The 27,232-nt window shown below is 45.5% G+C and overlaps 1 protein-coding gene across 5 annotated transcripts in view; it reads right to left on the bottom strand.

Moving 5' to 3' along the window:
• RIMKLB (ribosomal modification protein rimK like family member B) overlaps nucleotides 1-27,232 on the bottom strand; it is an 82,972-nt gene that overhangs the window by 15,715 nt on the left and 40,025 nt on the right. For all 5 annotated transcript variants that reach the window (XR_006283992.1, XR_006284024.1, XR_006284007.1 and 2 more), the window contains 3 exons: nucleotides 10,473-10,703; nucleotides 8,413-8,499; nucleotides 5,588-5,791 (listed from right to left, as the gene is read on the bottom strand). Coding sequence is in view for 1 of the 5 variants with exons in the window: in XM_043522968.1 (XP_043378903.1) it covers nucleotides 5,588-5,791; nucleotides 8,413-8,499; nucleotides 10,473-10,703 (522 nt within the window). In the remaining 4 variants the exon portion in view is untranslated. The remainder of the gene's footprint in view (nucleotides 1-5,587; nucleotides 5,792-8,412; nucleotides 8,500-10,472; nucleotides 10,704-27,232) is intronic.

A 27,232-nucleotide genomic window follows, 5' to 3' on the forward strand; every position in this document is an offset into this window, starting at 1 on the left:
CTCCACCCGCCAGGCAATCCCCAATATGGAGCAATGGCAAGGTGCTGGACCTCATCAGTGTTTGGGGGGACGAAGCTGTACAGTCCCAGCTGCGCTCCAGCCGTACCTTCAGGCAGATATCAAGATACATGATGGAAAGGGACCATGACCAGGACGCACTGCAGTGCAGGATTAAAGTGAAGGAGCTGCGGAATGCCTACCACAAAGCCCGCGAGGCAAACAGCCACTCTGGTGCTGCCCCTGCAACCTGCCGTTTCTACAAAGAGCTGACTAGCAACATTGTCCAACTGGCAAGAGAAGTCCAGACCTACCAAAGCTGGAAGAATCTGTCATCCTTCAGCCCAAGTTCTCAGATGACTTTATAAGTAGAAACGGCAGGTCGCAGGGGCAGCACCAGAGTGGCTGTTTGCCTCGCGGGCTTTGTGGTAGGCGATACTTGGGGGTGACCCCACCTCCATTCCGAGGACCACCATTGACACTTCAGAGCCCAGTGGAACAAGACAGGAGGAGGAGAAGGAGCAGCAAAGCAGGAGCGAGGGTGCTGAGGCAGAGGAAGACACCCCGGAATCCCTAGATGCATGCAGCCAGGAGCTGTTCTCAAGCCAGGATTAAGGTAGCCAGTCACGGTGGCCAGTGCTTGGGGAAGGACAAACACCAGAGGAGGCTCCCGGTAAGTGGCTTTTATTTTGGGAAAGAAATTATTCGGTGTGGGCTCTTGGGGCAAGGAGGGCTATGGCTGCATTGATGCCTAGATGCAGAATAGGGCATTGATGTGCTCTCTCACAACACGGTAATTGGCCTCAGTGATTTATTCAAAGATCTCGTCCAGAACTTGGGCAATGTGCTTGTGCAGGTTTCTCGGGAGAGCCACTGTGGTCCTTGTCCCAGTAATGCTAACTTGTCCGTGCCACTGTGCCGTGAGGGGCGAGGGGATCATTGCTGCACACAGGCAAGCTGCATATGGGCCAGGGCGGAAGCCGCATTGCAGTAGAAGACCCTCCCTTGCTTCCCAGGTCACCCTCAGCAGTGAGGTATCTTCCAAGATGAACTCCTGTGGAAAATGTGGGCACAGTGTTCAGTATAGGGGCCCCTGCCGCTGTTGGCTCTCCCCAAGGCACAGAAACCCAGAGGACAGTACAGCCGTGAAACAATCAGTCACACCTGACCCTGTGCTTACTCACCATTTTGGGGCTCCCGGGAGTTATGTGCGCTTGCTTTGGGACAGGCAAATTATGCTATTGTGTAGACTGTGCTTGCTCTTAAATATGGGGGAATCATTGCTCTGTCTGGTGTGAACAATGCTGCCTCCGTTAAGTGTTGCATTTTGCCTTTACAAATGCAACCTTGAGATCTCAGCCGTCCATGTTATCTCCGGCTGAAAGACTCCAAAGAATCAGAAAGAGGCCACGTGGAAGCAAGGAAGACATGTTGCATGAAGTAATGCAGCATTCAAATAATGAAAATCAAAAAGTGCAGGAGTGGCGGGACAGTGAAAGGAGGATCCGCCAGCAGAATGAGGAGCACCGGCACAAAAGCACGGTGCTCCGGCAGCAGAGCACGGATCGGCTGATAAGCATAATGGGGCGTCAAGGGGACTTGATCCAGGCGCTCATAGCCATGCAGGAGGAGCACTATTGCGCCCGCCCTCCCTGCAGCCCTTGTCCCAAAACTCTTTCCCTTGTGCCCCCATGCCACCTCCAACCCACTTTCCCCAACATCTGGATTCTTACCGCCACCAGCTGCCTCCAACACCTGTAGCTTCACCACCTAGCCCTGAAAACTACGACCCTTATCCACTGCACTCAACCCCCACCACCATGCAGTATAGCCATCCTGAAGTGCAGTACTCATTGCACAGACTCCAGACAGGAAGGCCGAGTAATGTAACAGGACATACGCAAATCTGCGATTGTACCGTTCCCCACTCCACCCCCTTGCCCCTTCTGTTTCCCAAGCAGTTGTGTTTCTTTTCAATAAATGGATTTTTTGGATTTGAAAACATTTTTTATTATTGCATAAAGTAAAAGATACCTTAGCCCAGGAAAGAAACAGGCACTGCAAGTCAGCATAGCAGACACAGAGTCCTACTAACATTGGAACCACTGCACTTCGCTCCCGTGCAGGGCACCAGACATTACCGGTGGCTTTCAGCCTCAAATTGCTCCCTCAAGGCATCCCTAATCCTTGCAGCCCCACGGTGGGCCCCTCTAATAACCCTGATCTCTGGCTGTTCAAATTCAGCCTCCAGGTGTTGAACCTCCGAGTTCCATGCCTGAGTGAAGCTTTCACCCTTCCCTTCACAAATGTTATGGAGGGTACAGCACGCGGATACAACCACGGGGATGCTGCCATCGGCCAGGTCCAGCTTCCCATACAGACAGCACTAGCGGCCCTTTAAACGGCCAAAAGCACACTCCACAGTCGTTCTGCACCGGCTCAGACTGTTGTTGAACCGCTCCTTGCTGCTGTCAAGGCTCCCTGTGTAGGGTTTCAAGTGCCATGGCATTAAAGAGTAAGCGGGGTCTCCAAGGATCACAATGGGCATTTCCACTTCCCCTATGGTGATCTTCTGGTCTGGGAAAAAGGTTCTGGCTTGCAGCTTCCTGAACAGGCCAGTGTTCGGAAAGATACGTGCATCATGCACCTTTCCGGGCCAGCCTGCGTTAATGTCAATGAAACGCCCACGGTGATCCACAAGCGCCTGGAGAACCACAGAGAAATAACCCTTCTGATTAACGTACCCTGAGACTAGGTGGGTTGGTGCTAGAATTGGAATGTGTGTGCCATCTATCGCTCCTCCTCAGTTAGGAAAACCCATTTGTGCAAAGTCATCCACAATGTCATGCACGTTACCCAGAGTCAAGGTTCTTCTGAGCAGGATGTGATTAATGGCCCTGCAAACTTGCATCAACACGATTTAAACGGTTGACTTTCCCACTCCAAACTGGTTAGCGACCGATTGGTAGCTGTCTGGAGTTGCCAGCTTCCAGATTGCAATAGCCACCCACTTCTCCACCGGCAGCCACCCACTTCTCAATCTTGTGTTCTTGCGCAGCAGGGTGGGGGCGAGCTCCTCACACAGTCCCATGAAAGTGGCTTTTCTCATCTGAAAGTTCTGCAGCCACTGCTCGTCACCCCAGACTTGCATGAAGATGTGATCCCACCACTCAGTGCTTGTTTCCCGAGCCCCAAAGTGGCATTCCACGGTGGTGAACATGTCCATGAATGCCACAAGCACACTCATGTCATATGCGTTACAAGAGTCGATATCGTCGGAGCCCTCACTGTCACTTTGGATCATAAGGAATAACTACGCTGCCAAATGTGATGTGCTGGCGAGACTCATCAGCATACTCCTCAGCAGTTCAGGCTCCATTTCCGCAGACCGAAAGGGAAGACAAAGTGCGCAGTACAAAAAACGTTGAAAGATGGCGCCAGATGTGGACTGAGGCACAGGGATTGCTGGGATGCGAACCGATGCATCACAGGGCATTGGGACAGGACCCAGAATGCCCCGCCCCCTTCCCACAAGCCACAGCGCCAGAATGGGAAGAGGGGCTCTGTGGGGTGGCTGCCCATAATGCACCGCTCCCAATGCCGCTGCAAGTGCTGCAAATGTGGCCACACCAGTGCGCTTGCAGCTGTCAGTGTGGACAGACTGCCGCGCTTTCCCTACTGCGCTCTCTGAAGGCGGGTTTACCTCAAAGCGCTCTACATCTGCAAGTGTAGCCATGCCCTATGACACCACAAAAAGCACAACTGCAGCGCTGTAGCTGTGCCACTGTAGTGCAAACAATGCCTTACTTAATTCAAATGCCTAATGAATATTTGAAAGAAAGAGCATCTTTGTTGAAGATTTAGCACCCCGCCCTTTAAGCCAAAGTGTGGGCTCCCAATACACATCTCTAAGCACTCTTAAGAAGCCTTTGAACAAGACCAGGGAGGACCAGACATAGTATTCCAAATATTGCTAAGGTCAAAAGTAAAATAACATTTAACAAAAACCTTTTAAGGCCACCTTTACTCAGTATAAAGCAATCTTCTCCACCCCACACAAAAAAACAAAAGGGAGTACTGCTGACCCCATATATTAAAAATCTTTTGCAGATTTCTTAACTCCAGTGTCCAGGTTGAATTCTAGCTTGGATAGCAGTTCTTTTGATTCCCTACAATTCCCCTTGCAGATTCAATTGTATATATATTCATTTCCTGTACTAAAATATTATACAGCACTGCTGTTTAATGTTAAAACAGCTGCCCCAGAATGGCTGTATTTCAGTGGTGGGTGTTTAAGTGTTCAGAGGTATATCTAGATTTCAGACATGTATGCGCACGTGTTTTGCCAAGCTCTTTGGGATCTTTGCTTTAGTGTGCCATACGCACTAATGGCCTGATGTTCAAAGCTCCCACTGGCTTTAATGAGAACCGTGGATGCTCAGCATCTTAGGAAGAATTAAGCTATAGAGTATGCTATCTGAAACACCTTTCCTCAAGTCATCTCTCAAAATGAGTCATGTCCCCTAGTATCTGTTACACTGAAAATTCCCCAATTATTCAAACATTTTTGATCTCCCATAAGATTTGAAGCTGTACTACGTGTGAAGGAGGTGGTAAAAATGGGGCCCAGCCAGGGCCAACTCTCCCCCCACAGCGCTCCCCAGACCCAGAACTATGCAGGGGAGGACCCCTTCCCCCCCACCAACTTTGAGGACACTAAGAGCCATGTGTCTTTGGGAAAGAAATTGCATGGAGAAGCCAGCCAGAGACTGAAGCTGGTCCAGCACCTGCAGAAAACACTTTAAGCAGGGGCTGACAGACACTTATGTCAGACAGCTCTCTCCAGTTTTCACTCTGAACATTCTCTCCCCTGTGCTGATTGGTTTGCTCCAACCCCTCCCATCCCCTTCTTTCCTGTGTCTTTCCACCTAGTTCAGCAGTTCTCAAACTGTGGGGCGCAAACCCATTTTATTGGGGTTGCCAGGGCTGGTTTAGACTTGCTGGGGCCCAGGACTCAGGTTACAGGCCCCCTGCCTGGGTCTGAAGCCCTTGGGCTTCGGCTTTGATGCCCCCTGGCCTGGGAAGGTGGAGGTGGAGCTTCAGCTTTGCCTCTCCTCCCCTCCCGGGATGGCGGGACTTGGGCAGGCTCAGGCTTTGGTCTCCTCTCCTTGGGTCCTATAGTAATTTTTGTCGTCAGAAGGGGGTCACGGTGCAATGAAGTTTGAGAACCCCTGATCTAGCTTATCCCCTTCTAATATAACCCCACTGAAAGACCAAAAATACCATGGCACTAATATGACATTTGCCACCATTGCATCATTCACACTGCTTATGTGTCCTATCTTTTTCTCCCACATTGTCTTATCTATTTAGACTATAAGCTCTTTGTCGCAGGGACTGTCTTATTCTATGTTTGTACAGTTCCGAGCACAATGGGATCCTGTCCTCAGGTGGCCCCTAGACATTACTGTAATAAACATCAATAAATAAAAAATAAAATGTGCAACTTCTCATTTAAATTGGGGTTGCCACTCATCTCCCATTGGGCTCCACAAATTCCAATCAAGACCACAAACAATGCCATTCCTACCAAGTGAGCAGTTGCTCTGCATCCTCCCATCTGTTGAGCAGCGCAGCATGGTCCCCACCACGCGGCCGCCTACCACGATGACACGAACATCCTTGCCATGGGACTCCTTGACATATTTCTGGAACAGGTAAGGGGCCTCATGACGAATTAAATGGCTCAGGTCTGCCAAATGGTGCTTATCTCGTGCCAGGAATACAGCTTTGCCTGTTCCAAGAGAAAACATTGAGAGTGGGAACTGGGAACAAGGGCAAGAGCCACTAGACTTGTCTTGTGTTATAGATACAGCACATGAAGAATCTCCAAAAAAACTGCCTATCCTCATGAGCTGGATATATTTTATATCCCTTTACACATTCTCCTGTGTAGATCAGTACTCAACTGCCTCAGTGCTGCTGAATGTACCAAGTACTGAGACAGTCAGGGTGGTAAGTCAGCCAAAAAAAGCTCTTTAATAGAGAAACTGGGCCTTATAACTCCCACCCCTTTTGGGACAGGTGCCTGGTAAGACAGGAGAGGAGAGACAAACCACAGAGAGAAGCACACATGCAACCAACAGCACAACCTCTCCCCATTTCAAGCAGAAAGCTGGAACTTCAAGGTATAAAAAGAAAGTTAATTTAGAACTCTACCCAGATGCACTGTAGGAAGTATGGCATTAGTCCACTGCTGTAAAATCATAATAATAATACATGAGGAAAACAGCACCCCTGTACCCACAACATCCCAGTAGTGGGGTGACAGACGTCCAATGGAACATAAGGGTTTAGAGAGAAATGTAGCTGTGAATGACACTGATGGAGCTGATAAAATGAGACAACTTCAGCAGCTTATTCCACTAAAAATAACGTGGGGCATACTGACAGTTGGTGAAAGAGGGCCAGCTTGTTTCTTTAGAAATTCAATGCCCCTTACCAGCAAACTATTCTGAAGACTTACTTCAGCCAATCTCTGATTTGTTCTTTTTACTCCTCACTTTGTTTCCTCAGCTCACCTCACAGAGACTTCCCATCCCTCCACGTAATCTCCCCAGTGTCTGTGAAAGGCACTTCTGGAACAGTCTCCACTACTCTGTAGTTCATTTCCTTTCCTTCATCAGCCTTATCTCTTAATTGCTCTCCTCTTCTGTTGACACCTCTTGTATTATATGGCACATTAGATTTACATTTTGCAGTAAGGCACCACCAATTTATGTGGCAGAGCTTCACTGAATTATGCTGCAACATTACTGCATTACAAAATCCCTTGATAAACTGCCTCATTTAACGAGGAAATGGGAAAAAAAAAGCAGAAGGAAGAGGAGATGAAGTACTGTGTTGGGGGTACTGCCTCAGCAGGCTCTGCTCCTTCAGGGCTTAGGGTCTGTGTAGCAAAAGACTCCTGCGTAACATGGAGCTGCTAAAGCCAGCAGTAATGGAGCACTGCTTCGGAAGGATTTAAGATGGTACTGGTACCACCTGCTCAGTCCCGGTCCGCACTTAAGCTCATTCTCCTCATGCTGCTGCTTATCCCCTACTTCCCCACTCTCCTAGCTACTGTGCTCCCAAAATGGGGATGAAAAAACCAAGGACTTGGAAGATGGTAGGAAACTGCCCATTTCAGTGGGATTATGTGGTACCAGAGATGTGTGGCATTTTGATAAAAAACTATGTGCCCATTTGCACTGATGCAAGTTGCACTGCTAATGGCCTTAAGTGTGAGTGGTTAAATTCATTCACCATATATAACATGTAAGCCACTGTTTTCTAAAATATCATTTGCTATCTGCTGTTCTGTATTTAACTTCAAAGTATTTGGTGGGAAGCTTTTCATCTAAGAATTCATGCCACTGAAACGACACTGCACAGAGACACTGGATTAAGTGTGCTTTAAAGTACCCCTTATAAACAGAGGTTTATGCAAGCCCAGATTGGGGAAGGAGAAGAAATTTGATAGCTGTAAGCTATCTAATTGATTATATTTAGTAGATCTAATCAGCAGAATACCACGTAGTGTCAAGTTAAATCCTGGGTCCCACATATTCCACAGATATGAAATTCACCCTTTACTGCATAATCATGCTCCAGAGTCTAAGGCTCTGGCTACATCAGAAACTTTCATCACTAACTAAAATCAGTTTTTAAAGTTAATTTAGTTAAATTGGTGCAATCCCCTGTGCGGAAACACATCGGCTTACACCTGTCTTCATTTGATAATCTACTGATTTAACATTAAGATAAACTGATTTAACACTTAATATTTAAATTACAAAATGAGGTTCTTATTCAGTTATTTGAATCTGCACCGAAGTCACAAAATCAGAAATCCAGTTGTAGAATTTAGGTCCAGTTTGGTACTTAATGCCTTGATTAAACTGAAACCTGACTATTGGCAACGCGAAGTAGAAAGAAAAAGATATTAAGATTCACTGAACTGAGATGTAGTCTCTTAAGCTTATTTAGAAATTTCCCCTTAATTCCACTACTATTCCAAGTCCTGGAGCCTCTCTCCACAGTTGTGCCCGTGCCACTCACTCAACAGCTGTAGAAACCTTCTGCTGTTCCAGTCCTGGCTCCTCACACGGCTCTGTGAATGCACCACATGCAGGACCCCTGTTATTTCTATTCTACGCTCCTTGAACAAGTTACCAGCTGATTTAAAAACTGCCTCCCACATTTGAAGTCTGTTCAATGCTCATAAGCAATTCAGAAGTTGGAAGGATTTAGAGAAGGAAATCAAAGTCTAACCCCCAACATAAAGCCTCTTCAAGCCCCTTTCCCTTCACCACACATGGAACCCTGGAATGCTGGTTACCACCACACGCTTCTTCCCCTCATCCCTGCACCCACCTCGGTGACCCCGTGTGTTCTTCACCACCATGGGAAACTCCAGCACCTCCGCTTCATCAATCATTTTGGCAAAGTTCTCATGACCACCTGACAAGAAGAGAACCAAGAAACGTTATAAATTGCCAATCAGATACTACCAATCTAATCTGTGACTGCTGGATACAGACTATATCCCTTCCACCTCTGGTCTTGAAGACAGCAGTGTAGGCCAAAGGTTAATAGAAGGCAGGTCATTCAGAAGGGCCAGCACTTCCCTGACACATGTCCTCTATGAGACATTAACCCGTAGTAATTGGGAAAGGGTATTGTTGCCCTTATCTCATCTTCCTTCCAAATATGCCCCAGTACTCCCTGGAACTCCTGATCCCTACCCATGAGGATAAACCCAATCCCCAAATCTTAATTCCCCCAAACTCTATTGTTCTTTCCTGCTCCCTATTCCTTCTCCATGTTTATCAACTCCCACCTACCTGCCTCCCATCCACCTGGCAGGGAACCAATAGGGGGATGCTCTGGAGACACAAGTCCATCCTGGCTACGTGTAGCAGGGGAACAAGATGTGATACAGGGACCAGCACCCCCCAAATCCTGTCCCATTCTACCTCCCCAGATTCCTAGATCTGAGTTCCTCACATCTCAGCCTGCCCCCCTAACTCCAGACTAATGTTTCCACTCCTCTATCCCACTCCATCTATAAAGCCACTAGAAGAGTCATTTTTAAATGTTGTTTACCTGATAACAGCCTAATGTTAGGCTGTTACCTGATAAGCTCAATTCACCCTTCATTCAGAGGGCTGACTGTAGTGTGGGGAACAGAAGGGAGGGGGTTAGAGGGAGAGAGAATGAGAGCCCTCAGAGGCTTGTGCAGTAAAGCAGAGGACTCAAGTCAGGGTGATGGTTTGAAAATCAGCAGCATCTGCCGCCGCCTGGATTTTGCTGCTCACAATGGAATATGAGCAGCTCAACATCTCCTGCTTTTCTTGGCAATGCCACCCTTTACAAGCCACCTACCACTTAAACAGAAGAGAGGGCAACCCTGAATCCAATTTGTTATATAGACAGGGCGAACTGTGCAGGATGGGAGACACTCTCTCGTTACCCCTCATGCTTCATGTCCCCCTTTCTCAAAGGGGCAACACACATCTCCCCTTCCCCAGCAGTTGGGACTTCTGAATCTCTAATGCAAGGACACAGTCACTTTTCAAATAAGTATCTGTTTTATTTATATCACATTAGTTTATGTAACAGGTGGACAGATTTTATTCATGGATCAGTTCTCCTGTTAACTGAGACTTTGTATGACAGATCCCATTACTAGAGCCCGTTGGTGTTTCTGCACAGAGACAATAAACTTCCTCCTTTCCTTAACAGAAAAGGAGGCTGAGAGGGAATCTTCCATTCTTAAATACCTTACAGTTAAAAACAAAGAAGTTCCCATACTAGATCAGAGCACAGATCTATTTAGCCTAGTATCCTGTCTCTGACAGTGGCCAGTACAAGACACTTGAGGAAGGTACAATAAAACCACTTGTAGACAAGGACTGAGTAATCATCCCGTAGGGGAAATTATCTTCCTAATACCAGACAGTTTTTGATAATAAAGCATGAGGATTTGTAACCCTTATGCATTTTTTCCTATCCAATATAGCTGTGGATGTTCTTGATCATATACATTTCTAATCCTTTTTCAAATACAGCTAAATTCTTGACTTCAGTAATGCACCGAGTTCCACACATTATCTGTGTGTTGAACAAGGGACATAGCTTTTTCATCTGAAGATATCAAAGTATTTTAGATAATAATCTTCACAATACCCCACTTTACAGATGGGGAAAGTGGGGCATGGAGTCTAAATGACTTGCCCATGGTGTCACAGCAAAGCCCAAAATAGAACAATCAAGCAGTCCTGACTCCCAGTCCCCAGTCTAGCCACTACACAACACTCCTCTAGGGCAGTTACACACTGCAACCCAATAATAAGGGCCTTGCCGAACTTGACTAATGTCCCACCTGCTATAAGTGCTTTTAGTATGTTGCCCTTTTAACCCAATGGGCTTACCATAGGAGAAGGTGTCTGGGAGAGGCACACCATGACCAGCCAGCTCCTGGAAGGTCCAGAACTTGTTGACGCAGTTGAGGATGGCTTGGGGCCGATTCATCAACCGGCAGCCCATCTTCTCCAAGTGGCGAAGGACCGTGATGTCACTGTCGCTCTGGACCCAGGGTGTTGGCACACGTACAACCACCACCTGTGGATAGGCAGTAATGAGCTCCCCATTCACCCGGAGACCTACAGAAGGGAAGGAAAGGAAAGCCATTCCAATCAACTCCAAGGGCTCAAGAAGATGACAGATGGATAAACAAAGAATAGAAATAATTATAATACCAGAGCACACCATCGATCCATCTGTATTCTGCATCTAACAGATGTCTAACGCCTTATGTTTAAATGGCACCCCGTTACTCTTATAACAGACCTAGTCAACTGTGCCACTTTGTACACAGAGGCAAAAAATCCTTCCTGTCCCCCCCACTGATATATTTAAAACTAGGTCTGGACAATCCTGGACTAGCCCTCAGAGTGATGAATTATTAGAGATGGGAAAATACCAATCTAATCCAACAGTCTGTGTGTCTGGAGGGATGGGGTGGGGTGGGAGGGAAAGTTGGAGTGAAACAAGTTGCAGGAAAGTAAGTATGATGGCCTTGCTTTTAGAAGATGTCAAGTCTCCTGAGGAGGACCTAGCAGATGACAGTGGGTTGGGAGCCGAGAAGTCATTTTGACCATCTTGTCAGGTCAATAAAGTGAAAACTGATGGAAACTCATCAGTCAGCGCAATTCACTGAGGTGATGACACTTGCTATTGGTACCGTAATGGTTAAAGGAGGAGAGAAGAGATAGGAAGAGAGATAACAATGCGCTTAGATTTCCATAAACAATGGAAGCCAGCTGGAACAATTCAAATCTGGTACTGTGTATTTGCTGACTATCCCCATAACAAAAATGGGTATTTATTCTTAAAACAGGGCTGCAAATCCACAGTATACAACTGCAATATTGACCGTTTGTGTTTCATTTTGCTTTTAAGGAGCACTTAGAATTAATGCTTTTTCTTGAAGACAGGTCTTTTTTGCTCCTCTTCCTCTCATATCCCTCCTCCCACCTCAGATACATTTCAGTCATGCCTTTAATAGAAAGGAGAAGCCACCTCTACCCTACAATGCATGGAGAAAGATACCCTCCCCACCTTCACATGCACACAGACACAGAATCTTTTTTTTTTTTTGGAAAGAGCAGAAACAGAGCCATTCCCAATACAGATCCCTTTCCCCAATCCCCTCTCCTACTATTGTGCGTGCGTGTATATATAGACACACACACACACACACACATATATATATGCACGAGAGAGAGCACACACAAGAGGAAGGCTGCTCTGAAAGCTCACCTCATTAGCACCGAGCACTGCCGCATTGCAGCTGACATGACTTGCGTGTTTAAGCAAGCAGGCTTCACAACACCATTTTACAATGTTTTCTCAAACAAGATTAGAAATAGCCACTGCAAAAAACCCAAGTGGGATGCAAACATCAGGGAGAGGGCCACCATCTCCTTCAACATGAAAAGGAACTCTGATTTGGCAAGCACGGAACTTTGACGTTGTCAGAACAATTATATAGTAGCATTCTCCATTAGACACACTCTTCCCCGCCTAAATCTCCATTCACACACACTTTTCACTATCCTATTTACATGCATGTATTGAGACACATGGAAGTTGAGTAACAGTTTACATTAGTGAGAAGTGCTTTTTCAACAGTAGCCGTTGTATATTTTTGTGTTGTGAATTGGAATTATGCAGTTTTCTGATGAAAAAAATCTCTCTCAATCCATTTTGGCATTTTCTCTTTAAAATGGAATATACTAAATTGAGTAGGTTTTGGCTTCAGGAGTTTGCAAAAGGGATGCAGCAATCTGAAGGAGAAGTATAAACCACCTCCAATGTCCTCCTAAATATTTTGGACCAGATTTGACTGTTACAACTGGTATAAATTCAGTCAGGCCATCAGCTCCCATGGAGTGACACTGGAATTACAATGATTTAACCAAGAGGATAATCTGGCTCTTTGTTTAGATTCAAACTGGTCTGGACACTGTTCTCTCCAGAACAAAAAGCATTTTCTCTCCCTTTAGAGAAGACAGTTTAAAAACAAAGAGGAAAAAGGCACTCAATGAAATGTATAATTTGAGTCACCGCTACTGACGCGCATCATAAAAATTAGCTGCGGTCTCCCAGCAACGGAGTACTGCAACTAGAGGCAGCTCCATTAAGGTAAACAGGAAACCCAGATCCTGCCATTTTGAAAAAATAAGCTTTTATTTAGCATTGGCCCTGAGATGCAGTCATTTGTAGTTAAATGAACATCCAGGAGAACTGAATGCCCTGATGAGTAGATTTATCAATCCACGCATTAGGTTGTAGGGCATGCAGCAACATGTTTATGTATATGACTAATTAGCTTTTCAAAGAACAGATCTATACATACAATACGAAATGAAAACCAAGACACCAGAGAGTTATAGGAAGTGACTGAATGGCTTGAGAATTTGGCAAACAGTATGCAGAGTATCTCACCTCTAAGTACTGGAACCATTCTGGCCTTTGGACAGAAGTAATAAGTTACTTCCCAGGCTATTTGGCATCCTACGTGAAATGAATTCGTTTCAGGCCAGCATTTAGCAGGCATCTGTCAATATACAAAAAAATCCTGAACATGACTAACTGGCTGCCTTGGTGGCAGTCTCAGGCTACATCCACCCTACCGCGGGATCGACACTGCTGCGATCAATGCACTGGGCGTCAATTTAACGGGTCTAGTGAGACCCACGAAAACAACAGCACAGAGCTCTCCGGTCAACTCCAGTACTCCACAAGGAACGAGAAGAGTAAAGTAAGTTGACGGGAGAGCATCTCCCATCAACCCAGCACGGTGCAGACACCGCAGTAAGTCGACCTAAACTATGTTGATTTCAGCTACGTTATTAACGTACGTTATTCAACTTACTGTGGTAGTGTAGACATAGCCTCATGAATAGGCCAGGTAGACATAGCTATCCACTCATCCTCAGCCCTAGCAGGTTTAGGCACATTGGGAGGAGGGACACATGTATTGACACTTCCTGTACTTCACTGGTATCCACTTGGGGCCTTTTGCCAGCAAAAATGTTCGCTTTAATGGGGGGGAGTGGGAGTGGGGGTGGCCAATTCCTATATATGTAATGATTATAAAGCACTTTGGGATTCTCTGGCACAAGTAGCTCCTAAGACTACACGAGCTTGAACAGCACCATAAAAAACAACAATCTTACATTTAAATAGGGTTTTACACTTAGTGATACAGCCATTCCTTAGCCCTCCTCTGCAAGGCAGATGTCTCTACAATAGAATGAGGCAGTTCTAACTCTACTCAGTGAATTTAATTCACTGTATCCAGATGATGCTGTAAGAGGAATTTTAGCAATGCACAATGTAATTACTTAAGATGGAATTTTGCCAGGACACTTCACTCTTGCGGGGGGGGGGGGGGGGTGGGAGGAGGAGCTACAGAGCTTCAGTTCTCGCTCTCACATGAAGGGTGGCCTCTCAAAACAACATCTGATAACTAAGTAAGACAAGCACTCCTTGAATCACTATTACATTCATAACAGCCAACCCTATTTTGATGGTGAGCTAGATGGGATAACAGCTTCCTCTCCACAAGCTGAACTGACTGCCATTTTATGCATTTCTCTAGGAAAAAATGCTTTCTCCCCATCTCTTCACACCAGAGGTCTCTCTAGCTGCTTCATTGTGACAATCCATCCATTAACCACCTTTTCTGCAGAAAAGGCAACTGTTCCTAAGACATGAAACATTTAAAGAGGGAAGATTACATTCCAAAGAAGTATCAGAGGGGTAGCCATGTTAGTCTGTATCCACAAAAGGAGGATCCACAAAAACAACGGCATCTTAAAGCAACAGTGGCACATTAAAGACAGATTTATTTGGGCATAAGCTTTCATGGGTAAAAAAACCCCACTTCTTCAGATGCATCTGAAGAAGTGGGGGTTTTTACCCATGAAAGCTTATGCCCAAATAAATCTGTTAGTCTTGAAGATGCCACCGGACTCCTCATGATTCCAAAGAAGATGTATCAGTGTTTAAATGTTTCAACTTTTGCTGTCCCCACCTTCTTTCCAAGCTCAACAACTATTATTAGTGTTTCAGCCACATAGCCATCTGTTTCTCTCATGCTTCTGAAGCTGCTAGGTTGAGACTGCAGATATACTTTTGCACTGACGGCATTATAGTTCATTGAAAAGGACCAAGCTATTTCAAGACACCACGTCCAGGTCTGATCATCATCTTAGTTCATGCACCAGAAGTATTTGATAGCGTCTGACATCTTTATAGCTCACTATGCCTACCTTTCTCCCCCCAAATCCTTTACAAACTCCACAAGAATCACTTCACCAGTAGCTGTTCAGATGTGACAACAACATAACACTTCCTGTCCTCAACTGGAAACACAATTTTTCACCACAGTTTAAACAGTGGAGTGAACTTTAGGGAGACAGAAAGCTATTCAGAAAAAGGGTATAATACCCCCGTGGAGTTGCAAAAATTGCCAAAAGATTTTAACAAGTTTTATAGAATCATAGAATATCAGGGTTGGAAGGGACCTCAGGAGGTCATCTAGTCCAACCCCCTGCTCAACGCAGGACCAATCCCCAACTAAATCATCCCAGCCAGGGCTTGGTCAAGCCTGACCTTAAAAACTTCTAAGGAAGGAGATTCCACCACCTCCCTAGGTAACGCATTCCAGTGTTTCACCACCCTCCTAGTGAAAAAGTTTTTCCTAATATCCAACCTAAACCTCCCCCACTGCAACTTGAGACCATTACTCCTTGTTCTGTCATCTGCTACCACTGAGAACAGTCAAGATCCATCCTCTTTGGAACCCCCTTTCAGGTAGTTGAAAGCAGCTATCAAATCCCCCCTCATTCTTCTCTTCCGCAGACTAAACAATCCCAGTTCCCTCAGATTCTCCTCGTAAGTCATGTGTTCCAGTCCCCTACTCATTTTTGTTACCCTCCGCTGGACTCTTTCCAATTTTTCCACATCCTTCTTGTAGCGTGGGGCCCAAAACTGGACACAGTACTCCAGATGAGGCCTCACCAATGTTGAACAGAGGGAAACAATCACGTCCCTCGATCTGCTGGCAATGCCCCTACTTATACATCCCAAAATGCCATTAGCCTTCTTGGCAACAAGGGCACACTGTTGACTCATATCCAGCTTCTCGTCCACTGTAACCCCTAGGTCCTTTTCTGCCGAACTGCTGCCGAGCAATTCGGTCCCTAGTCTGTAGCGGTGCATGGGATTCTTCCGTCCTAGAGTGCAGGACTCTGCACTTGTCCTTGTTGAACCTCATCAGATTTCTTTTGGCCCAATCCTCTAAATTGTCTAGGGCCCTCTGGGCCTTATCCCTACCCTCCAGCGTATCTACCTCTCCTCCCAGTTTAGTGTCATCTGCAAACTTGCTGAGGGTGCAAATCCACACCATCCTCCAGATCATTTATGAAGATATTGAACAAAACCGGCCCCAGGACCGACTCTTGGGGCACTCCACTTGATACTGGCTGCCAACTAGACATGGAGCCGTTGATCACTACCCACTGAGACCGACAATCTCGTCAACTTTCTATCCACCTTATGGTCCATTCATCCAGCCCATACTACTTTAACTTGCTGGCAAGAATACTGTGGGAGACTGTGTTAAAAGCTTTGCTAAAGTCAAGGAACAACACGTCCACTGCTTTCCCCTCATCCACAGAGCCAGTTATCTCGTCATAGAAGGCAATTAGATTAGTCAGGCATGACTTGCCCTTAGTGAATCCATGCTGACTCTTCCTGATCACTTTCCTCTCCTCTAAGTGCTTCAGAATTGATTCCTTGAAGACCTGCTCCATGATTTTTCCAGGGACTAAGGTGAGGCTGACTGGCCTGTAGTTCCCCGGATCCTCCTCCTTCCCTTTTTTAAAGATGGGCACGACATTAGCCTTTTTCCAGTCGTCCGGGACTTCCCCCGATTGCCATGAGTTTTCAAAGATAATGGCCAATGGCTCTGCAATCACAGCCGCCAACTCCTTTAGCACTCTCGGATGCAGCGCATCCGGCCCCATGGACTTATGCTTGTCCGGCTTTTCTAAATAGTCCCAAACCACTTCTTTCTCCACAGAGGACTGGTCACCTCCTCCCCATGCTGTGCTGCACAGTGCAGTAGTCTGGGAGCTGACCTTGTTCGTGAAGACAGAGGCAAAAAAAGCATTGAGTACATTAGCTTTTTCCACATCCTTTGTCACTAGGTTGCCTCCCCCATTCAGTTAGGGGCCCACATTTTCCTTGACTTTTTTCTTGTTGCTAACATACCTGAAGAAACCCTTCTTGTTACTCTTAACATATCTGGCTAGCTGCAACTCCAGGTGTGATTTGGCCTTCCTGATTTCACTCCTGCATGCCCGAGCAATATTTTTATACTCTTCCCTGGTCATTTGTCCAATCTTCCACTTCTTGTAAGCTTCTTTTTTGTGTTCAAGATCAGCAAGGATTTCACTGTTAAGCCAAGCTGGTCGCCTGCCATATTTACTATTCTTTCTACACATCGGGATGATTTGTCCCTGTAACCTCAATAAGGATTCTTTAAAATACAGCCAGCTATCCTGGACTCCTTTCCCCCTCATGTTATTCTCCCAGGGGATCCTGCCCATCAGTTCCCTAAGGGAGTCAAAGTCTGCTTTTCTGAAGTCCAGGGTCTGTATTCTGCTGCTCTCCTTTCTTCTCTGTGTCAGGATCCTGAACTCGACCATCTCATGGTCACTGCCTCCCAGGTTCCCATCCACTTTTGCTTCCCATACTAATTCTTCCCGGTTTGTGAGCAGCAGGTCAAGAAGAGATCTGCCCCTGGTTGGTTCCTCCAGCACTTGCACCAGGAAATTGTCCCCTACACTTTCCAAAAACTTCCTGGATTGTCTGTGCACCGCTGTATTGCTCTCCCAGCAGATATCAGGGTGATTGAGAACCATGGGCCTGCGATCTAGTAACTTCTGTGAGTTGCCGGAAGAAAGCCTCGTCCACCTCATCCCCCTGGTCCGGTGGTCTATAGCAGACTCCCACCACGACATCACCCTTGTTGCTCACACTTCTAAACTTAATCCAGAGACAACTCAGGTTTTTCTGCAGTTTCATACTTGAGCTCTGAGCAGTCATACTGCTCCCTTAGATACAGCGCAACTCCCCCACCTTTTCTGCCCTGCCTGTTCTTCCTGAACAGTTTATATCCATCCATATATCTCCTCATAACAAATAATTGACATTTATAACAAAGCTCTTCATCTATCACTCTCAAATCTTTTTACAAATCTGGTTGCACATTATCACTCCCATATTATGGATGAGTAAACTGAGGTAGAAAGAGGTGAATTGACTTGCCAGGATATCTAAGTCTGTGGTAATCAGGAATCAAATCCAGGTTTTCTGACTCCTAGAGTTCAGTGTTTGACCACTAGAATTTTCATATAAAGTTAAACATGTAACAATTTTTAACACACAAACACAAAGGGTATTGTATGGGCATATATTTACAAATGTAGTTACATAAATCAAACATCTAGTTATGTGCAAATTCTAAACAACTTTAAATGATGTTGCTATCAGATCAGATGTAAAAGGCTGCATCTCTAGAGTATAGGAAGACATACAGGGAAGATGCATTTAGGGCGAGGAAGGAAAAACTTTATTCATGAGAAACCTTGGACTTGCATAATTGCTGCTTACTCAATGTTAAAATCTGCAGCACAAGATTTCCTGGCTTGGTATTGCCAAACTCGCTGAATTCCTGGCCCAACACCAACTGATAATAAAAATGCCTTGCTTAAAAAAAATCCAGTGTCATGTAAACAAGCCTGGAGGAGTCTATGACGTACACACCAAGTCAAAAGGAGCACAGTTGTGCAAGTTCCCTTTTCAGCATGTTGCAATTGATCCAGCAACACAGAACATTTGAGCATCTTGGACCTTCCTTGTTAAAGCTGGCTTCCAACTAGACATTTTTTCTAATTTCATCTGTGAACATACCAATGATGAAAGGTGCCCAAATGAAAAACTGGATGATTGAAGTTCTCTATTTAACCCAAAATAGGTATAGCTGTGCAAGTTTCCCACACCATCCCACCAACGGGAGTTCTCATTGCCCAGGAGAGACCATCTTTGGGAGTGAGAGCAGAGTTCAGCCTCTATGACTTGTTCTATCCTTGGAGTCTTTGCCGAGATTGCCAATAAGTGCCAATGCAATGGTGTGGTTTTTTTTATTTATTGTTATTATTATTATTAGGAGTATGCAGACACTTGTCCTGTTACGAACAGAATGGACTCACAAAAAAATCAAAAATGCCTTAAAGTTGTCAATTACAACAGTAAAATGAGCACACCCAAAAAATGCCCCTTCCTTACTTTATATATTTGCCAACTTCACTGACCCAAACTAGACTTTAAGCCCATTAGATCTACAAAGCCCACAAAAGATACAGGAACACAAGCTCTTGAGCTCCATGGATAAACTCCAGTGGTGGAATCTTTACTACCAGTGAAAGCATCAGAATCAGAAAGGACAGAACTCCTGCCTCACCCAGAGCACAGGATAGTCTTGCTCTGGAGATGAATCAGGGTTGTGTAGTGAAGGAGGGTTTTGGCTATAGGACTTGTGCCTCATTTTTTGAGGAAGTTGGAAGGTATGTAGTTAAAGAGGCAGGGAGAGAAAGGATGGCCTCATAGTTAAAGACAGTTGAATGCTGCCCTGAAGAACTGGATTTTACCCCTGCTTTTTAGAGTTGCTATGTGAAGCTAACCAAGGCACTTTAACCAAGCTTTTCACAGATTTCCAATAATTTGAAGTGACTCAAGTGATGGAATTTTTTTTAAAAAGGTCCACTTACATCATATATTTAACTGGACACAGTCAAGCATTGGGCCCTTTTTGTCAGTTTGATGCATCAATTCAGGACCACCACAGAAAGCTCCCTCCCACATCCTGAAAATAATCTTAAATCCAAAGATATGAGAGAGAACAAAGATTTGTGCTTAGTAAAATGAATAGTTCAAGCTGCAGTTCTCGAAGTTCTGAACCTGTGGGTTTTTTTGTTTTTCCTCTCTCCCCTTAAGAATTAGCCAAAGAACATTTCTTGCATAGATTCCTGAGCAAACCACAAAAGGCAGAGGGTGAAAAAATGTGAACCTGCTACTAGGAGCATGATGCTAACTACATATTAGTTAGAATTCAAGGGACCATAACAAGTGTATTACTTATTTAGAACTCTTCTCTGGATTTATTTCCACCTATCTTATCCTTATATATTCATCTTGTACTAGCTCCCTTTCCACCTTTTCCCAAAAATCTCATTCCTCACTGAGTGCTCAAGAACCTTCTCCTCTGCAGCTCCTCTCATCTGGAAAAGCCTCAATGTATCAACTCAAGAATACCACAATTTGTTTCAATTCTCTCCTAAAGCTCTTTTCTCCCCTGCCCATGCCTCTTTCACACCATCTATGATGACTCTAATGTACACCAAAATGGTATCTTCCAAAATACTTTAATGCTGGATGATCTAGTTTTATTTCTCTTTCCTTGTCAATCCACCCTTTTATTTATTAAAGCTACAGCATGGAGCAGTGTCATTTCTAGCTCACCTTGGGCATGAGATCTCCCCTCTCCATCCAAACTCCAAAATGCTTCATAAAACACTAGGGCTATAACAGTTAACACACATTTCTTATAAATGTGTTTTTACATAATTCCATTTGAAACTATAGCAAAACAAAGATTCAAATGCCAAATTACAAATAACTAAGCCATTTTGGAAGCCATTCCATTCTGGCTACTGCTACAAATCAATTAAAATACATCATAAAAAAAACTAACTTCTCATAACCTGACAAATCAGAAACTAGTTACAAAAGAAACAGAATCAGGAGTTCTAAAGTAGGTAAAAAAGCATATAATTTCTTGACTCAGCCTTGAACTCAAGTCTGCAAAAAGAATGCTTTTAATATTGAGATTGATTTAAATCTGTTGAATTTAATTTTTCAGATAAGTTGAAGGTATCTACTAAATCAGGAGATATTTGGATTTGTTGATTATAATGAAGCCAAGGCTTTAATAGCTTACCTTAATGAGTGTCTGCATGCAGAGGGAATTTCGTTTTGATATTGTGGAGAGGTTCCTGAATTAAAAAAACCTAGTATGCTTTTACAAAGCATTTTAACCAATTATTAATCATTTTGATAGATTCTTCTTGTCTACCTTATGTCCAACTAAACATCTTAATGAATGGAAGGTTTATTCTAATTAGGAGAAATATTCATAAGTACACATGTGATTTAGGCACCCAGCTCCCACTGACTTTCAACGAGGGTTGGACACAATTGCTTTGTGTGTCCTTGAAAATCTACCACCATTAAGAGTATTTATAGACATTCCCCATCACCTTGTTATCTAGTAAGTGTCAAATAAACTTAAGAAAAGCACTAAAAAAAGTCTTGAAAAATTAGAGTTTCCTCTCCATTTCCCAGAATTCCAGTAAAGGGGTGTTTGTAATGTTGCTGTAGCCATGTTGGTTCCACTACAGAGGTGTATTAATTTATATTGTATGGGAGCATATTTTAAAGAAATTCTCATAATTACTTGATAGAGGCTTTATCAAAGGACTATACTTTGAACTTCAAATGAAATACAGTTAGACTTGGGGTGCAGATTAACTTATTCTGACTAGTTCCATAGTTTGGGTCCTGCTGATTGTCCCAGTGCCTGATAGTGCAAGCAGTCCATTCATCCAGCCCATACTACTTTAACTTGCTGGCAAGAATACTGTGGGAGACTGTGTTAAAAGCTTTGCTAAAGTCAAGGAACAACACGTCCACCGCTTTCCCCTCATCCACAGAGCCAGTTATCTCGTCATAGAAGGCAATTAGATTAGTCAGGCATGACTTGCCCTTAGTGAATCCATGCTGACTCTTCCTGATCACTTTCCTCTCCTCTAAGTGCTTCAGAATTGATTCCTTGAGGACCTGCTCCATGATTTTTCCAGGGACTAAGGTGAGGCTGACTGGCCTGTAGTTCCCCGGATCCTCCTCCTTCCCTTTTTTAAAGATGGGCACTACATTAGCCTTTTTCCAGTCGTCCGGGACTTCCCCCAATCGCCATGAGTTTTCAAAGATAATGGCCAATGGCTCTGCAATCACATCTGCCCACTCCTTTAGCACTCTCGGATGCAGCGCATCCGGCCCCATGGACTTATGCTTGTCCGGCTTTTCTAAATTGTCCCGAACTACTTCTTTCTCCACAGAGGGCTGGTCACCTCCTCCCCGTGCTGTGCTGCACAGTGCAGTAGTCTGGGAGCTGACCTTGTTCGTGAAGACAGAGGCAAAAAAAGCATTGAGTACATTAGCTTTTTCCACCTCCTTTGTCACTAGGTTGCCTCCCCCATTCAGTAAGGGGCCCACACTTTCCTTGACTTTCTTCTTGTTGCTAACATATCTGAAGAAACCCTTCTTGTTACTCTTAACATATCTGGCTAGCTGCAACTCCAGGTGTGATTTGGCCTTCCTGATTTCACTCCTGCATGCCCGAGCAATATTTTTATACTCTTCCCTGGTCATTTGTCCAATCTTCCACTTCTTGTAAGCTTCTTTTTTGTGTTCAAGATCAGCAAGGATTTCACTGTTAAGCCAAGCTGGTCGCCTGCCATATTTACTATTCTTTCTACACATCGGGATGATTTGTCCCTGTAACCTCAATAAGGATTCTTTAAAATACAGCCAGCTATCCTGGACTCCTTTCCCCCTCATGTTATTCTCCCAGGGGATCCTGCCCATCAGTTCCCTAAGGGAGTCAAAGTCTGCTTTTCTGAAGTCCAGGGTCTGTATTCTGCTGCTCTCCTTTCTTCTCTGTGCCAGGATCCTGAACTCGACCATCTCATGGTCACTGCCTCCCAGGTTCCCATCCACTTTTGCTTCCCATACTAATTCTTCCCGGTTTGTGAGCAGCAGGTCAAGAAGAGATCTGCCCCTGGTTGGTTCCTCCAGCACTTGCACCAGGAAATTGTCCCCTACACTTTCCAAAAACTTCCTGGATTGTCTGTGCACCGCTGTATTGCTCTCCCAGCAGATATCAGGGTGACTGAAGTCTCCCATGAGAACCAGGGCCTGCGATCTAGTAACTTCTGTGAGTTGCCGGAAGAAAGCCTCGTCCACCTCATCCCCCTGGTCCGGTGGTCTATAGCAGACTCCCACCACGACATCCCCTTGTTGCTCACACTTCTAAACTTAATCCGGAGACTCTCAGGTTTTTCTGCAGTTTCATTCTTGAGCTCTGAGCAGTCATACTGCTCTCTTACATACAATGCAACTCCCCCACCTTTTCTGCCCTGCCTGTCCTTCCTGAACAGTTTATATCCATCCATGACAGTACTCCAGTCATGTGAGTTATCCAACCAAGTCTCTATTATTCCAATCACATCATAATTCCTTGACTATGCCAGGACTTCCAGTTCTCCCTGCTGGTTTCCCAGGCTTCTTGCATTTGTGTACAGGCACTTGAGATAACTCGCTGATTGTCCCTCTTTCTCAGTATGAGGCAGGAGCCTTGCCCTCTCGCGCGCTCCTGCTTCCTCCCGGTATCCCACTTCCCCACTTAGCTCAGGGCTTTGGTCTCCTTCCCCCAGTGAAGCCAGTTTAAAGCCCTCCTCACTAGGTTAGCCAGCCTGCTTGCGAAGATGCTCTTCCCTCTCTTCGTTAGATGGAGCCCATCTCTGCCTAGCACTCCTCCTTCTTGGAACACCATCCCATGGTCAAAGAATCCAAAGCCTTCTCTCCGACACCACCTGCGTAGCCATTCGTTGACTTCCACGATTCGACGGCCTCTACCCAGGCCTTTTCCTTCCACGGGGAGGATGGACAAGAAGACCACATACACCTCAAACTCCTTTATCCTTCTTCCCAGAGCCACGTAGTCTGCAGTGATCCACTCAAGGTCATTCTTGGCAGTATCATTGGTGCCCACGTGGGGAAGCAGGAAGGGGTAGCGATCCAAAGGCTTGATGAGTCTCAGCAGTCTCTCCGTCACATCGTGAATCCTAGCTCCTGGCAAGCAGCAGACTTCTCGGTTTTCCTGGTCGGGGTGGCAGATAGATGACTCAGTCCCACTGAAGAAAGAGCCCCCAACCACCACCACCCACCTCCTTCTCTTGGGAGCAGTGGTCATGGAACCCCCAACCCTAGGACAGTGCATCTCATGCCTTCCAATCGGCGGAGTCTCCTTCTGTTCCCTTCCCCCAGATGTATCATCTAGTCCACTCTCCGCATGGCGGTTCTGCGGCTGGTAAGGTCGCAGGGCAGGCACAGGCCTAAAATGCCTGCACTGGGTTGCTGGCGTGTGGAGCCCCAGAGAGCACAGAGTAACCCTAGAGTGCTTCAAACTGTGAAGTCTCTTGTCAGTTTTTTCAGAAGAGGGAGGATCCCTCAAAGGGGAGGTCCTTTATAGTCTGCTGGACCTCGTGATGCAGTCCAGAGACTTGTAGCCAGGAACCTTGTTTTATCACCACCCCGTGGCCAAAGTGTGCGAGGCTGCATCAGCCGGTCTAAAGCCATGAGGCTGGGGAACGGTGTGGCCTGTCTGAGCGGGCAGCGCCGGGGATGGAGAGCAGCGCACCATCATGGCTGGCTTGCCCCTAGAGTGGAACGGGGGGTGCGCGGTCACCGGCGACTTGTCCCTCCTCTGAGGGGAGGACAGCACTGGGAGACACATCAAGTCTCTGGCCGCTTCAAATGCTTCCGGCATCGACGGGAGCTGTATGTCACCCTGGCGATCCGGGGACCAAAGGACGGTTCAGACTCGACTGGACCCCAGCCGGGGCAGGAGTCAACGAGACCCTGGAAGGTTGCAGGGAGAAGGCGGTCTGTCCCGATGCATTCATGGAAGGCGCAGACCCCTTAGGTTTTGATTGAGGGGACCGACCTCTCTCCAGCCTCTTCTTCTTTACCAGCACCAGGGATTGAGAGTGGTGCCACACTGAGGTCGACTTCTTATGGCCCAAGCCGTGGTGGTACAGGGGGGCCTTACAGTCCTTAGCTGGTGACATTTTGCACGTTGTTGGCGCTGGAACACTGTGCACTGATGAGGATGTGCTCGGTGCCGGTTCAGCAGGTCCCGGGTCGTAGTGGGGCCCTAATGCCCCCTCCATCAACAGAAGTTTAAGTCTCTGTTCCCAGTCTTTGAGGGTTCTGGGACGGAAACCCTTACAGATACGGCACTTCTCTTTCTGGTGACTCTCTCCCTCTGCACCACAGGCAGGAAGAGTGAAGATCACTCTTAGGCATAAACTTGCCACAGCCCTCACAGAGCTTAAACCTTAGAGAACCAGGCATACTCCAAAAGGGGAAAATGTTGTTGCGGGGACCCCCCCAAAAAACTAACTACAACTATAAAGAACAACTATTAAAGAATACTATTAACTGAGAAACTAGATACATGGTATGGTATCAGACACCGCTAAAGCACCTGCTACAGGAGTAAGCAACATTCCAGCTAGCTGTCACTGGCGGTAAGAAGAAACTGGAGGGGTTGGAAGGTCGGTAGGGCCCTATATTGGGCACCATGAAGACGCCACTCCAGGGAGCGCCCAGGGTGACCCTACGGATGCTGCTAAGGGAAAATCTTCTGAATGACATGCACGCAGCGTGCACACACCTGGTTGGAATGGACATGAACAATTACTCAAAGACGAATCATGGCTACTGAATGAGAGGCTGTAAAAGCGGCCTCAATAAGCACTTGAAGAGAAGTTCTGACCATGAGCTGCCCCTCAAAAAGTAGAGCCAGAAACTGTTCCTTATATTCCTCCTGCAATTTGTCAGTAAACTTAGAAATTGCACACAAATTCATAAAAATATATCTAGACAAGAGAGACCAACAATTATTCCACCATTACTCTTCATACGAGGGAGGCTAAGCCTTTTAGCCACATAAATCCAATCTCTTGAATTCCCTGTTTTTGGGAGTGGCTTTAGAATAGGATTAATGAGACCGCTCCAACTCTCACCATAGGGGGCAAGAAGGACCTGAGGGGAAGATGGGAGACACCCCTTTTTTGCTCTCATTTGAGAGCACAAAGAAAGCAGGGGTGCACATGCCATTCTGTGGTATTACTGGCAAAAGCTTCTGACTCAAGTTCATTGAGTATATGTTAATATATACACACACACACAGTGGAATGTATATGTGCACCACTCGAAGGAGAAATACTCAGTGCACCCAAATGTGCACTGCACATGGATTTGGGACTTGTCACAGGACACACATCTTAGAGAAAACAGCTCTCAGGACCATGAGCTATAAATTGATTATTGTCAACTGGCAGGATTAAGAATTTGCAATGGGAGATGAGGCAAACACAGCAAAAGGACCTCAGCTTTCTCTAGCCCGGTTAAGATGTGCTTGTTTTCCCTACACAAGTTACATGATTTACACTGCAGTGCAGCAGCAGGCACACAAAGGTCTGACACCAGAACTATAAAGAAAACACCAGTGACCTCAAGACTACTGATCTCAATCTGAGGTGGCTACAGGATCTTCCAACACACACCAGGTATACAAAGGTCAGTAATTAAGAACTGGGCACGACCCCTGATTATCTTATAAAAAAACATGGTATTACACTTGAATACAGCTCTTCAAACTGTGATTAGAAAAACGTTCAGAGATTACTACTACTCCATTCCAAAGACAGCAAATTAAAGCAAGCATAAGGAAAGCTCTCTGCTGTCCAAACCTCTACTTTCCAAAAATAGTTAGTTTTGGCCTTTGAAGATATCATGTTCAATACAGGAGGACACACTGCAGCCAGGCTTCAAGTTTGAAAATGTGGTTTTGATAATTTAGTTAGCGCTACAAGTTGATATTTAACACTTATATATGCATTTTAAGCCTTACAAGCACCCTTAGCTACCTCTTGGGGGATGACGAAGTAGTACTATCCCCATTTTATAGATGTTGAAACAGAAGCAGTGAAAGGTCACCAATTTGACCAAGGTCACACAAACAAGACAATGAGAGAATCCCAGAGATAGAAGTTCTCTGTTGACACACATCAAGTCCATAAGCTTCCCCAGCCAGCATGCCTTAGTCCTGCACAGAAAAACCCAGCTCTGCAAGAAGCTCATTTTAATGTCTGACACATATATATTTTTCCAATGACCTCCCTCATTTGGCAGCATTTTGGATGCAACCCACTAACTGCCAGTTTGAATGCCTCGCAATGACAAAGCTCTTGACAGTATGTACGGAAACTATGGTATTTGACTATGTTTAGCTTCAAATTCACAGTATCTGACCCACCAAGAATCCCACCCTTGATCCATTCCCAACGGAATTGGATACACTCACTCATGCAGTGTGAGCCCACAATACTAAATATTCTTAACAAATTATGCCCCTTTCCTCTAAATGTGTTTATCAGCACTTCTTATATCTTGAAAGAGTCAAGCCAGCAAAAAGGAAGAGTGGCAGGAAGTATATTTAGAAATTATTTGGAAAGGATACTAAATGAATCAGACACGAGATCACATATGTCTGCAGAGAGCTTTTACCATCCTCTTTTCCCTTATGTTTACAGACCCATGTTCACTGCACTAGCCCAGGATCCATTTTGTAAACACAGAATGGTCA

Source organism: Chelonia mydas, chromosome 1, assembly GCF_015237465.2.
Source record: "Chelonia mydas isolate rCheMyd1 chromosome 1, rCheMyd1.pri.v2, whole genome shotgun sequence".
Classification (NCBI taxonomy): Eukaryota; Metazoa; Chordata; order Testudines; family Cheloniidae; genus Chelonia; species Chelonia mydas.